This window comes from Oncorhynchus kisutch, linkage group LG14 (assembly GCF_002021735.2).
Source record: "Oncorhynchus kisutch isolate 150728-3 linkage group LG14, Okis_V2, whole genome shotgun sequence".
Taxonomy (NCBI): Eukaryota; Metazoa; Chordata; class Actinopteri; order Salmoniformes; family Salmonidae; genus Oncorhynchus; species Oncorhynchus kisutch.
This window is the reverse complement of record NC_034187.2, coordinates 37,889,714-37,905,339: the sequence shown is the minus strand read 5'-3', so window position 1 is coordinate 37,905,339 and position 15,626 is coordinate 37,889,714. Positions and strand designations below refer to the sequence as shown.

Here is a 15,626-nt window from a genome sequence, read left to right as displayed (position 1 = left end):
CATCATGAAGAGAGAGAGGGAGAGGAGGAAGGGAGAGAAGAGCGGGGGAGCGAAAAGGAGACATTTCATCTCTGATGCTGATGTAGATCACGTCTTGGCTCCGACTATAAAGAGACTTTAGATCCACCCACTCAGAAACAGATTCAACCAAACATATTTGATCGTTCTCAGCGGGTTCACATAGAGAGGTTCTGCGGAGAGAATGCAAATCAAATGCCACGTACATGGATAAACTTTCATTGTGTGATTGAGTGCACTTGAGGGAGCAGGGTGGAAAATAACACATTGTTAAAGTTATTGGCTTTACTGAAAATAGACAACATTAATTCAAACTCTCACTTTTGCCAAGAAAACTGTCTTTTTTTCTGCAGATAAATTGCATTTGAACCGTCTTATAATACAGAGTGGGGTAAATGGCCAGGTAAGAAACAGGCACCAAAATGTCTCGGTCATAAGAGTGCATGTTGTTGAATGATGGGTTGAGTAGAGACCCAATCCGGCAGTAAGGGAGCACAATGGTGGCCTTATGAGTGAGTGAGTCAGCCTGGTAAGTGAGTGAGTGGGTATCACTGATCACTGTGCCCACTGGCTGGCTGCAGGACACTGGAAACAGGACTGGATGACTGGCCAGGGAGGGACAGGGGCATTGGTCACCTTCCAAAGCTCGCTCGCTCGCTCGCTCGCACGCACACACACACACACACACACACACACACACACACACACACAGAGTCTCCTTTATTAGTGACGTCAGACCTTTTGAGTTGGATAGCTGACCGACTGTTGTCTTTGGCTGCATTTAAATGTGTTTTGGTTGCAGATCAATGAGTAAGTAACAATTTAGCTAATTACACAAATATATTGACAGAACACTTACAGTGCCTTCAGGAAGTATTCACACACCTTGAATTATTCCTAATATTGTTGTGTGTTACAGCCTGAATTCAAAATGCATTAGATCAACAACAAAAATTCTCTCACCCATCTACACCCCACAATGACAAACTGAAAACATGTTTTTATAGACATTTTTTGTCTGTGAAATGAAATACAAAAATATCCTATTTGCATACGTATTAACACATTAAGGGGTATGAATACTTTCTGAAGGCACTGCACATTCATTTCAGTTAATGGCATGTTTACAAAGAGAGTCTCAAGAGTAGCAATGATAACATGGGATCAGTTTTTCCTTTTAGATCATAATGAATAATAGTATATGGACAGGTGGGGACTGATCCTAGGTCAGCACTCCTACTCTGAGATGTTTCGTGAATACGGGCCTAGGTCTTTGAGCTGAGTGAGGTTGACAAACTGAGTGTAATGACCATTAGAATAGTGATGCTTGTGTGTAAATATACGGACCTGCGATGATCTCCCGGAGTTTGGGGTCCAGGTTGACGGTGCAGGGGAGGAACATCTCCACGTCGCGTGCCGTGAGGACGGGCGTCCTAGAGGACAGGAACACCTCGAAGCTACGGATGTCCCCGTCGATCTCCAGCAGGGGCTCTATGTCTTTGGTGGTGGGGATGTTTTTGGTGATTCTAGAGGAGAGGAAGCGAGAGTGAAAGAAGAAATAGGAGGAAGGACTGTTGAACATGCTAAAGATGACACAATGAGATATTTCGTCTATCTCTAGTAGAGGCCCCTCAACGGTCATCGCTGCTCTTGCTGTTCCGGCATCATGAAAAGTGAGAGATAAGTCCGTTTAGTTTGGTGACTCATAGCTCCAGTTTGTTATCTGGGTCTGACAGCAGAGGAAACATAAGGAGATGACTATCAGAGGTTTGCTGCTCAGACTCATTTAGAAGCTCAAATGGGAGTGTTCTGCAAACGAGGATGTTCAATCTTTGTTCGTAGCCTCGAAGTAAATGTACACTTGAGTGTACAAAACACTACATGAATTTGACAGACTGACCAGGTGAATACACTTCAAATCAGTGTAGATGAAAGGGAGGAGACGGGTTAAAGAAGGATTTTTAAACCTCTAGACAATTGAGACATGGGTTGTGCATGTGTGCCATTCAGAGGGTGAAAGGGCAAAACACAAGATTGAAGTGCCTTTGAACGGGGTATGGTAGTAGGTGCCAGGTGCACCGGTTTGTGTTGAGAACTGCAACGCTGCTGGGTTTTTCCACACTCAACAGTTTCCCGTGTATATCAAGAATGGTCCACCACCCAAAAGGACATCCAGCCAACTTGACAACTGTGGGAAGCATTGGAGTCAACATGGGCCAGTATCCCTGTTGAATGCCCCAACGAATTGAGGCTCTTCTGAAGATGAAAAGGGGGTGGTGTGCAACTCCATGTTGGGAAGGTGTTCCAAATGTTTGACATACTCCTTGTATATTTATGGAGATGATGACAATTGAGCATCATCTCACAAATAGTGCATGTCCATCCATTACACACAGATAGATGTATGGTAGATGGCCCAACTGCACTATCCCACCCAACCACCAGAAAAATGGTACCAGAAACACTTTTCATACTTTGCCCTTTTTGCTTTTCTTGTTGGAAAAGTTATTCAACCACTGCAAGTAGCACATTATGAATGCATTCTGAGGCATGAAGTCATGTTTCCATCATCCGTGTGGGCGTCAGCCTTATCAGCTGAATGAGCAGATTTCTTGAGAACAAACATTTTTTGTTTTCATCTCGCCATCTCTGTCTGTGTGTGTGTGTGTGTGTGTGTGTGTGTGTGTGTCTCTTAAGCTGTGGGAAAGCACAAGCTGGGTTTGGAGGGTATTTCCCATTGTTTCGCCCCAAAAATGGATCGGGCAGAGGTTGGTCTTTCTGCAGTTGGATTAGCCGCTTACCACACCATTGTGCTAAACTAACTGAAGGTAGGCTGGTCTGGGCCCAGCCTTGCTGCTGCTGTTTGCTAATCACGTTACTAAGGGCCGAATCTGCTCAATTTGCAGAGGGAAAATCTTGACACAATTGAAGCTCTACCTTAATGCCCAGCTGAACTAGATCTGTTGGGTAAACAAACCGGGGTTAAGACCTTGTTGTTGTTGTACACAGCCAGGAACGAACGAACGAACGCACGCACGCACACACACAGTAGGCTAAATGCCGTAACAGAATCAGTGCCCTCTGCACCAACTGACACGCAAGCCACAAGCACGTGACTCAGTGACCTCAGTACGGAGACGAGTAATGATTTACTCAAGCAAGTGTTCTGGTTAGCTGTGCTACTCCACAATTGACCTGGAACCCAAAAGGGTTCTTCAAAGGGTTCTCCCATGGGGGAGCCGAAGAACCTTTTTAGGTTCTAGATGGAACCTTTTTTCTAAGAGTGTAAGCAGTGCACATACCTGTAGTTATGTGAAATAAGTAAGGAATAACCAATGAACACCCCCCAATATGAGCCCACATTGATACCTGGAAATAACTTAAAGGGTTAGGTAGTATATACACATTACCACATGTAACATATGGATTTGCATTAGTAGGCTTATACGCAACAAAAGTCCCAATGCAAAGTTACACTCCACTTTTCTATTTTTCAAGTTATTACTTAAAACTGATTTCTGAAGTCATCCCGGAAATAACAAGCCAGCTTATTCCCTATAATGTAAACTCCAACAGAAAAAAATAATAAAATAAAAATGTATAACTTAAAATGAAACCAAATCGATTGCACTTATGACTACTGGTTTCAATGTAATTTTCTGCTAACTTACAAGCCAACTAGCCTGCTAACTTTAGCCCTACTAGCCTGCTAACATTACGTTAGAATGTAAATACATGCTAGTGTGGCTAATAGCTAACGTTAGCCAGCTGGAACTAGCTAGGTAGCACCGGTACTCCATATGATGTTGAGAAATAGTGCATTGTGGGTAGTTCCTTAGATATCCAGGAATAAGGTAATAAATATATAAAAACGCTAAAACATAACTATGTTTGTAGTTATAGGTAACCAGATACCAGATCGGTATCCAGGCTGTATCACATCCCGCCGTGATTAGGGGGTCCCACAGGGCGGCGCACAATTGGCTCAGCATCGTCCGTGTTTGACCGGGGTAGGCCGTCATTGTAAATAAGAATTTGTTCTTAACTGACTTGCCTAGTTAAATAAAAGGTTAAATAAAATAAAAAATGTAACATAACATTTTATTTTTTAATCGCAACTACAACTACGTTTTTGACCATACTGTGTTGTTACTTTGGTGAGTAAAAACTCCTGCTTTCTATCCTTTAAGGCATCAGCCCCCAAAACTTTTTTTGCAGTTAGCCATAGTAGTGGAGTGCTGACACATAGGGTAGCGTCTGAGTCTAGCCCAAGAGGAAGTGCAGGCAGGGTGTGAAGCAGGTGGGTGAGAAAGAAGAGGAGAGCAGAACAGCTGTGCTCCGCTGGACAATGCCCCTCACTGTGCTCCATCACAACCATCTAACCAAAGGGTCAGTGCGGGCTGAAGGGAGGGACAGATGGCCATGCTAATAGTCAACTGACCTCTCACTCGAGGGCCATTAGGTGGTTGCTCCTTTTTTCTGTCTGCCATGAAGTACACATACCACAAAACAGACACATCACCGCTCAGACACTCTCACTAACAAAACAGTCTCAAAATGCACAAAACACACCAAAAAACACCCAATTACACCTGGGAGGGTCAGTGACGATAGGGATTTCCATAGATGGTTAGACTCATGGTAGTGAGGGAATGTGATTTTGATTCCGTTTCCCACGCGCTGTATTATCCCGCGCCGAGAGCCTTGTGCTGTTCCAGCAGTCCAGCTGGGCTCTGTTTATTTGTGTGCACAGACGCAGACCAACAGGAGCCAGTGAGACACACACACACACACTAGAGCAGAACTGAGGGGACTTCCTCCAGCTCTTGCAGTGTCTACACAGAGCACACTCCTCCACTGCCGAAGAGGAATCTTAAGTGATGCTTTGTCTTTCCTAAGAAAACCTAGATCTATTCCACACAGTTTGCGAAGATAATGCCAAAGAATCGCTCACGCAAAAGTATTCTGAACCCTTACCCTCGGACGTCACTGCACGTTTTATTTTCACATTTTTGGGACCATTTTTCTAAAGTATTAACTCCCTATAACACACATATTTCCAATGTATTTCACTGTAACCTGTATTTGAACTAGTCCAATCTTCAGTCTCAACCCTTTGTATGGGGAGTAGAGTCGAGCATACGTCTACAGAGATGCCCAGAGCTACATATATGAGTACTTAGAGGAGCCTTTTATTGACTCTGACCCACGGTGGTACCCAGCACACACACTGTTAACAGCATCTTCCAAAGATGGACCGCATGGACTAAGTAAAGGCATCCATCGCTGTGGCACAGAGACCCCATTCCTAGCATTCACACCACGCCGTCCAATCCGAACCTTCTGCTGGCAGTCACCAGTCAGCCGCAAAGGACTGAGTCATCCAAACATCATCCCTCTTTATAATAGTGCCCTTGTTCTGATAATAGCACGGGTCAGGAGAATCACACATGATTGGCATGGGTTTATTACCTGGTGGAACACCATCCAACACGTTTGACCATCTACTGTACTGTGGCACATGGAGCGCCTTTTTTTTTTTTTTTTTTAAGTGCCTCCGAACGTGCCAATAGGACACGTCAAGAGACAGATTGTGAGTAAATTGAGGAAGAATGGTTGGCCATGGCATCAAGTAATTGACGTTCATTGCTTCTGACACTGGTGGAGGGGGACAGGAGGGGCTTTGTCCGATTGCTATCCAGTCCATCTTTCGTGAGACTGACAAGCTGGAGGACTGCGCTGTGGTGAGATCGGAAGCCGACGCGTTACTTTTAAAAGGCCGGAGACAGAAATAAAGCATGTCAGGAATCCTGCAGCCGGTTCCACACAATAACCCCATTGATGGGGTCTTGCATTGCAAGCACAGGCTCTTATACGCTATCTGTTGCAGTGTCTAGCGCTTGGGAGGTTTCTGGGCTCTTCCAAATGCTAATCGGTCCAAAAACTGGCTCGACAAGCCTTTCTTCTCATCCAACACTCCCACATACTGCAGCTGACTGGAAAGAGCAGAATTCTCCCTCTATTCCTCCCCGCTCTCCTACCTCTGCAGGCGCTGAATGTTTCACTTGACAATGCTTACATCCACCCTCTGTGTGTGGATGGTGTGCAGATGCCCCACAATGAGGCTCTGAGCATTTCCATAAAGGGGCCCGGAGAGAAGGGAAATGCCAACACACATTTGTTTTCAGAGGGCCATAAAGAGAATCAATGTTTGGCGGTGAAAAGAACAACAGCAGTCCGTCACAATGGCGAGCCCGGGCCTTGGCGCGTTCCTCAGGCCGACGGGGCAGGTGGGCGAACTCGGAGAGGCTCTCTAACCAACGAATGGACTGGCTGGCGCGTGGCCTCGCAGCGTCACCACTCCAGAGTGGGAGGATTATTGTGCTAGAGGAGTCTGCCAATCCCTCGTCTACCTGAAAACGAGAGCAAATTATGTTTTCACTTGAGACGCCGCCATGTTTCCATTTCCTTAAACCGTCGTGTTTCTTTGGCCTAATTGGGTTGCATCTTCTCTCCGCTATGCCAGCGGACATTAAAACGCAACTTTGCTTTTCGTATACATCCGTGGCAAAGTTTAAGCCTGTAATTGCCATTCCTATGTTTTAAGCCAGGCCTTTGTATCTAAAACGGACCACAGAGAAATGCAGCGTAATGGGAAACATACCACTCTGATAAAAAAACGCTGCAGCCTCAGTATGGCCTCTCAGAAATGGGGTTGGGATTCAGAGTTTCTCCGAAATGATTAAACTCATCTGTACACAAACCTACCCGTTCCAGACCCCAAAAAACCTTAGCTGAACCCTTCATTCAAGGGAGCTAAACTCAACTCCTAACAAACCTTATACAGGATATTAGAAAACTAGGCCCAGTTTGATGATTTATGTGAAAGGGAGCGTTCTGAACTCCAGTCCACTGCCGAGTGTGGCTAAACGGTAATAGAATGAGGCATTCCTGACATGAATTGAGCAGAGCAGTCGGTCACCGTGGGTGTTTGATGTGTGTCGGGGTTGAGACAGTATATGAGAAGTCACACAAGTGATTCATGTAATCCTTCCAGGTAAATAAAGTTAGCTATTTTCTGGCAAAAACATGAAAACAGCCCCGACCACTAATCCTTGACTTAACTTTATTGAGGAGGAGATACCTCAGACATAGGATGACCTGGCGAAGAGACAGACAGAGTAATAAACAGATGGAGAGAAAGAGAGGCAGTTCTATTTGGAGATGACCACAGATTCATTTCTGCAACTCGCCTCTATTCGCCTTCCTGTCTGCGAACGGGAGAAAGAGGAGTGGCCAGCTAAGAGCAGGATTCTTAAGAAAGCTCTTAAGAAAGTTCTTTGGAACAGAGAGCTTCCAAGTTTTTAAGAACTTGTCATTCAAGAACTCGGTACCAGATAAAGCTGATAAATCCTTAAGCTATACAGTAGCTGCATAACTATGCTCAGAATAAGAAGCCGCTTTTAAGCGGCGATGGGAAAAGACACCCAATTATTTTATTTTTTTGACATTGCTCGGATCAAGGGATTTCCAGAAAAGGAGTTCCCAGAAGAGTTGCCATTTTCACACACAGGCTTTGCTCGCCACACATTTCCTTTATCTCTAGTGACCATCCTTTCCTCTATGCTGGCTTGACCCTATTTGACCTTTGTGGCCCTGGGTGGCACATCAAAGCTAGAGGGGGTTCAGTGTGCCCTAGGCCCTGTGACTGGTGACGAGCAACACTGTCCACTTTAAAGGTCACCGATGACCCCTCGCAGCCCAGCGCTGCTATTTATAATACCCCTGCCACCTTCTCTATACGGCACAATAGAGAGGGAGGGAGATCACTGATATGTTCACAGGAGGCACATCCAGAAAGACAGAAGCCAGCCTTAACATGCTCACTCACCAACACAAATGCTTATGGGCTCAACCACACTAGCATACAAAGTGTAGTGTAGTCAATGTCTAGTCACAGGTAAAACCAAGCACAAATTCTGAGCAGTCTGTTGCCTTATATTCTGATTATGGAGTTTAGTCTTTGATAGTCTATCCTTGATTTACAACATTTTAGATCACGTGGATGTTATCCCTGCTTCAATCTGAAAACAGTCTGGTTTTCCTGTTTCAAAGTGTTTAATCCTTCAAATTCAACTTCGGCTTATGAAATAATGAAAGGGCTCTAAGTAGATTTGCTGAGAAGGAATGCTACGTAACAGACTGCTTTTCCATCACATGGCTATTATCCACCAGAGTATGTGGTAGTGGTAGAGGACACACCTCAACACAGAGGCTGGGCCCGTGGACATCGGCCACAGTTCCGTACTAAATTGCATTTTTTGAATTTTCTATCACATTTTCTTCCATAGACTCTGTGGCCATTTTGTTTGCTCTGCGGGAGCCTGGTGAAGCTCGTCTATCTCCTGCTGATTCATCCCTTAGTCACGACGGTCCAACACCTGAGAGCTGTACGTAACTAACACACCCACCCAGGCCCTGGTGCTTCTCCCATCTTCACACACACAACAGATGGGTGGGCCACTGGATAAACATGTCCATATGAGAGGCGAAGGCAGAATGAAGCATCACCACCTGGACTGCCCAACACTCTCAGGCCGCCTGAGAGAAAACTACCAGGTGGACACTCGACCACAGCAATAACCAGGGCGTAGGCCATTAAAGTAGTCACCGCTGATACACTCACAACCTTTCCGTTCAGCACTGGTAGACAAACTCTGGGATTCACTTTCAAATCATGAAATGTAGCCACACTTCCCTGTCGTCGCCAGATACTATGGTGCTGTGTCAATGTGCCAACAATCCTGGTTTATGAGGACACCTGGCATTGACAAGGTGTATTCACATCAGCCACAATTGTAGTCCTGTAGACCTCATAATAGTCCTGTATAGAGGTCCCTCCACCCTCTCCGCTCCATCTCTGCTATCTGGAGGGCGTACGGTTTGTCACAGACACTGTGTGGACTCAATAAAGAGCTCCCTATCAGAGATAGACCACACTCTATTGGGAAATAGAGGGCTTTCCAGCAGCTTTATAATTTATAGTGCTTTAGGGCCTCTTGGAAAATAACGAAGGCACTATTGAATTACAAGTTTACTCCTTTCACCAAAATGCCTCCTGCAGGATTTAGCTCAGGGACAATGGGCTCCCTCTGAGGGGAAAGGCGACAGGGAGAAAAACATCTTTCTACTGTTAGCAGTGCAATCGAGATTTTACAGACAAGTCGTGTACGTGATGGAAATACAGCATTAACAATGGCGTATAGAGGGAGGGAAGCAAAGGGACTTCATTCAAAAAGCAGTAAAGTTCAAAAGTGTTCCAGGAAAAAAAGCTAATCTCCTTTTGTGGCCAAGTATTTAGAAGCTTATTAGGATTTTACATAAAGAGAATCGCACACATGCGCTTTTATCTCAACACGTAATTGCGGCAAAATTACAATAATTGTCCCAATTAAAGTAATCCAGAATGAACAGTATGTCATCTTGATGTTTCAGTACTTGGGAGAAGAGGCTTCCTAATTAGCCTAAATTGCCTTGCACATATTCATTTCAAGTGTCATTAGTTGTAAGTTTTGAGGCGCTCAAGAGAATCGCTGGAAAGCCTGGATCCGGGCACGTCTCTGAGAGGTCAATTGTTCACTGGTTGAACGCAGTAGCGGAGGATTGTGACAGCGGCAGGTTGAGCGAGAGCAGAGTGGTAGAGAATGGAAGAGAGCTTCAGAGTTAAATCCCTTCCTGTTAAAAGACAGCCAGGACCCAGGGACAGCATAGTGGTGGAGACCGAGGCCTCTGACCAAGCAATAACCCCTATATGGAAGTTTAAGAACTGGGATGTTGTAATCTAAATTCACTGAATGAGTAAAACCAATTTTCCTATGTGAAATATACTGAATAAAAATGTAAACGCAGTATGTAAATTGTTGGTCCCGTATTTCATGAGCTGAAATAAAATATCCCAGAAATGCTCCATACGTACAAAAATCTTATTTTCCTCAAGATTTGTGCACAAATTTGGTTTCATCCCTGTTAGTGAGCATTTCTCCTTTGCCAAGACAATCCAGCCACCTGACAGGTGTGATATATCAAGAAACAGCATGATCATTACACAGGTGTACCTTGTGCTGGGGACAAAAGGCCACTCGAAAATGTGCAGTTTTGTCACACAACACAATGCAACAGATGTCTCAAGTTGAGGGAGCGTGCAATAGGCATGCTGACCGCAGAAATGTCCATCAGATCTGTTGCCAGAAAATGTAATGTTCCTTTCTCTACCATAAGCCACCAACATCGTTTTAGAGAATTCAGCAGTATGTCCAACCGGCCTCACAACCGCACACCACGTGTAACCAGGACAGGCCAGGACCTCCACATCCGGTTTCTTCACCTGCGGAGGTCAGACAGTTTTTCCTGTGGGAAAAAAATATTTATGATTGGCTGGGCCTGGCTCCCCAGTGGGTGGGCCTATGCCGTCCCAGGCCCACCCATTGCTGCACCCCTGCCCAGCATGTGAAATCCATAGATTAGGTTTGAATAAATTATTTCTAATCGACTGATTTCCTTCAATGAACTGTAACTCAGTAAAATCTTTGAAATTGTTGATTGTTGCGTCTGTATTTTTGCTCAGTATATTTAGAATCCAAAAAACTGAATACAGCGTTTGATTGAATTGTGTGGTGTCGTGAAACAGAACGAGCCAGGGAAAGACATATGGACGAAAGCTATACAGAGTAGTTAAGAAAAGTGTTTTTTGGTGCTTGACACGCATTCCTGGCCTTCTGTTTCCTGTGAGAGGCTGTATGTGTGTGTGTGTGTGTGTGTGTGTGTGAACGTGCCTCGCTCGCGTCTCGGGGTCTGATTAATTACAGTGATCCTCAGAGGAGTGGGGGGGTGACATATGTTCCCGCGCCGCACCGCTCCTCTCCTCTGTGAGAGCTTGGAGGTGTGTGAGAGGTGTGTGTGTGGAGGGGGGGGGGATACTACAGGGTTATCCTGGCACAGACCGGGCACCAGATGTCAGAGCAGATCCAGGACCAAGGCTCTGGCTCGAAGGACCGACCAACCAACACTTTTTGCGCTAAAAATCCGGTTGGAGCTCCCGAAATAGACTCCCTTAGGATCTGACTGGGCTCAAACTTCCCCACAGATCACGGCTACCGACAGCCGGAAATCTCTACTCGTGTTCTTTTGTGATCGCCAAAATAGTTTCCATTTGCTGCTTTCCGGAAGCTTTTTTTTTGGTGCGATGCTGAACATAACATACCACTCTGGGGTACTGATCTGAAGATATGTATTCCTGATCTGAAACAACAACCACAGAAGCCAGCAGCTGTTATTCATCCTCATAACGACCAGAGGGAGCCCGATTTGCGTCTCCTTTAAAAACTGAAATGAAAAGGCTGCATCGAACATTGCACCACAACTCACAGACTCTCAAAGACTCTCGTTCAATTTGAGTTCAAAAGAACAATGATCCACCATCTCCATTCGAACAGTAAATCTGACAGCTATAAATACCGGCGCTCTCAAAAACACTTTTCATTTTGTTTGCGTTTCAATTTCCTTAAGTGCGTTAGGCCCTGCACTTGGCTTCGCTTGCCACCCAAGGAGTCATTTGTTTACGTGTTCCCTGCAGAACAAGTGAGACAAACACGTAGGTCCGGTCATGTGTGGCTGTGGTTTTGGGGCCAATGTCCCCAATTCCACCGCAGGATAATGCCATCTTTTGTTTCACACACTTTCTCTACATTAAAAAGATTGCTTGGCGGAGCTGGCCTTACTGTTAAATTTTTTTTTTTTTAATGGCTGATGTTATTAGACAGATTAGGCACATTCTGCAGCAGATTAGACTGCTTGGCCCACTTTGGCAATGGGAATAAATCGGGTGTACCTCTCACTGTGCTCCGCCAACGGCATCACGCTTCTGGGATGAAAGTTGCTAAAAATAGCTTTTGGCCATTTTTGACAGCCTGTTTGTGTGATATCAAGAAGTCAGTTTTTTCCCCTTGTTCGTTCTTTTAAGAAGTCAAGAGGCACATGCAACTTTTATAGTTTATTTTTAGTTGGAGGGACAGTGTGACAGTTTCACAGAACATTACAAATATGACTAGGCTATATAGCAAATATACTAATTGGACTGTAAAATACTACTAATATCACAAATTCACTGTCTTCCAAGTACATGCTGTGCTCTGTGGCTTATATAGGCTGCAATAAACCTTACGGAGTGAGAGTACTTATGCCAGAGATGTGGAAGGACAGTTGGCCTAGGAGTAGTTGACTCACCCCCAAATACACATCAGCAGTAATCTATTCACTTACTAGACGCTTGGGGGATATGAAGCACTCTAGCGTAGAGACAACTAGTGTAGAGACAACTAACAATGTCAGCAAGACAAAAGGAGTAAATCGAGGGCCGAGCACCCCCCCATCTACGGCGCTGCAGTGGAGCGGGTCGAGAGCTTCAAGTTCTTCTTTGTCCAACTCACTAAGGACCTATCATGGTCCAAACACACCAACAGCCATGAAGAGGACACAACAACACACCTTCCCTCCTCAGGAGGCTGAAAAGATTTGGCAAGGACCCTCAGATCCTCAAAACGTTCTACAGTTCTCAGCACCACTGAGAGCATCTTGACTGGCTGTATCACCGCCTGGTATGGCAACCGCCTGGTATCCGACTGAAATGCGTTAAAGATAAGTGCCTAAGGCCCAGTACATCACTGCAGCCGAGCTCCCTGCCCTCTAGGACCTACATACCAGGCGGTGTCAGAGGAAAGACCCCCTTATTTTTTACTCTCTTGCACTGACTCCATGCACACTCACTGGATGCTACCCACACACTCACACTGACACACACAAAACACACATGCATATTGACGCAACACACACACATATTCCCTCGGACACTCTTCACATACGCTGCTGTTCAGCATCTATCCTGATTGCCTAGTCACTTTTACCCCTACCTACATGTACATATTACCTCAACGACCCCATGCACATTGACTTGGTACCAGTACTCGTTGTATTTAGCCTCGGTATTGATATTCTATTGTGCGTTACCATTTCCTTACTTTTGAACTCTGCATTGATGGGAAAGGGCTCCTAAGTAAGCATTTCATGGTAAAAATCTACACCTGTTGTATTCAGCACGTGACAAATAAAATTGTATTTGGATCATTTTGAACGGATCATCACACTCCCCCAACAACCTCCCAGTCTTGTGGATGACCGACAACACTGTCATGCTATTTACACATCAGAGAAAACCGACAAACCCTTCACGGGGGGGGGGGGGGGGGGGTAAAGATCGCAGTAAAGATAGTCGTCTACGGTCTAATCGAATAACCAGTACTACAGTATCTAAAAATCGCTGTGGTCTGACACAAACATTATACAGTAATTGGTAGTTGAGCAGAAGAGGAGATAGCAATGGCGTGCTTGGTTGAGTTTCAGTTGAGAGAGGGGATCCACGCCATGTTGACCTGGCCACAAGGCAACCATTAAAAGAAGCAGCTCTCTCTTCCTCGAGTGCACATTTACCAGGCAGACAGGGGCCTGAGGTTGAAGTGAGGCAAGTGATTGTCGAGAAAGACAGGCAGTGTGACTCACCTGGCTATAAAAAGAGAATTGGGACCCCAGCTCAAGTGATCAAGAGAGAGAAAGAGGAGAGAGATAAGGAGAAATACAGAGAGAGAGAAGTTCAGAGACAAATAGGAGAGAAAAAGAGCGAGAAAGAGATAAAGAGGAAGAGAGAAGGAGAAAGATAAGGGCAGAGAGAATGACAGAGAGAAAGAGAAGGACAGAGAAAGACAGGAGAGGGAGAAAGACGAGAGAAAGAGCGAGAAAGAGGAGAGAGAAAGAAAGGAGAGAAAGGAGGAGGAAAGAGAGCGAACAAAGAAGAGGAGAGCGAGTGAGTGAGCGAGAGGAGAGAGCGAGCGAGAGGAGAGAGCGAGCGAAAAAGGAGAAAGAAAGAGAGAGAGAGAGTATAGAGAGAGAGAGAGAGAGAGAGAGAGAGAGAGAGAGAGAGAGAGAGAGAGAGAGAAGAGAGAGAAAGAGATGAAAGAGAGAGAGAAAGAGGAGGAGAGAAAGAGAAGTAGCAAGAGAAAGCAAAACAGAGAAAGATCTGAGAGACAAGGGCAAGAAGGGCATTTATGCCATCAAAAGGAACATAAATTTCAACATACCAATTAGGATTTGACTAAAATACTTGAATCAGTCATAGAGCCCATTGCCCTTTATGGTTGTGAGGTCTGGGGTCCGCTCACCAACCAAGACTTCACAAAATGGGACAAACACCAAATTCAGACTCTGCACGCAGAAATCTGCAAAAATATCCTCCGTGTACAACGTAGAACACCAAATAATGCATGCAGAGCAGAATTAGGCCGATACCCACTAATTATCAAAATCCAGGAAAGAGACGTTAAATTCTATAACCACCTAAAAGGAAGCGATTCCCAAACCTTCCATAACAAAGCCATCACCTACAGAGAGATGAACCTGGAGAAGAGTCCCCTAAGCAAGCTGGTCCTGGGGCTCTGTTCACAAACACAAACACACCCCACAGAGCCCCAGGACAGCAGCACAATTAGACCCAACTAAATCATGAGAAAACAAATAGATAATTACTTGGCACATTGGAAAGAATTAACAAAAAAACTGAGCAAACTAGAATGCTATTTGGCCCTAAACAGAGAGTACACAGCGGCAGAATACCTGACCACTGTGACTGACCCAAAATTAAGGAAAGCTTTGACTATGTACAGACTCAGTGAGCATAGCCTTGCTATTGAGAAAGGCCGCCGTAGGCAGACATGGCTCTCAAGAGAAGACAGGCTATGTGCTCACTGCCCACAAAATGAGGTGGAAACTGAGCTGCACTTCCTAACCTCCTGCCCAATGTATGAACATATTAGAGAGACATATTTCCCTCAGATTACACAGATCCACAAAGAATTCGAAAACAAATCCAATTTTTATAAACTCCCATATCTACTGGGTGAAATTCCACAGTGTGACATCACTGCAGCAAGATTTGTGACCTGTTTCCACGAGAAAAGGGCAACCAGTGAAGAACACCATTGTAAATACAACCCATATTTATGCTTATTTATTTTATCTTGTGTCCTTTAGCCATTTGTACATTGTTAGAACACTGTATATATATATATATATATATAATATGACATGTGTAATGTCTTTACTGTTTTGAAACTTCTGTATGTGTAATGTTTACTGTTAATTTTTGTTGTTTTTTCACTTTATATATTCACTTTGTATGTTGTCTACCTCACTTGCTTTGGCAATGTTAACACATGTTTCCCATGCCAATAAAGCCCTTTAATTGAATTGAATTGACAGAGAGAGACAGAGAGAGAGAACAGAGAGAGAGAAAACAGAGAGAGAGAGAGAGAGAACAGAGAGAGAGAGAGAACAGAGAGAGAGAGAAGAGGAGAGAGAGAACAGAGAGAGAGAGAGAGAAGAGAGAGAGAACAGAAGGAGAGGAGAGAGAGAGAGAACAAGGAGAGAGAGAGAGAGAGAACAGAGAGAAACAGAGAGAACAGAGAGAACAGAGAGAACAGAGAGAACAGAGAGAGAGAGAGAGA

General features: G+C 44.8%; 1 protein-coding gene across 5 annotated transcripts in view; it reads right to left on the bottom strand.

The window, feature by feature from the left end:
• Window positions 1-15,626, bottom strand: part of kidins220a (kinase D-interacting substrate 220a) — a 125,024-nt gene that overhangs the window by 27,228 nt on the left and 82,170 nt on the right. For all 5 annotated transcript variants that reach the window (XM_020500890.2, XM_020500893.2, XM_020500889.2 and 2 more), the window contains exon 24: window positions 1,366-1,544. In XM_020500890.2, coding sequence (XP_020356479.1) covers window positions 1,366-1,544 — 179 coding nt within the window. The remainder of the gene's footprint in view (window positions 1-1,365; window positions 1,545-15,626) is intronic.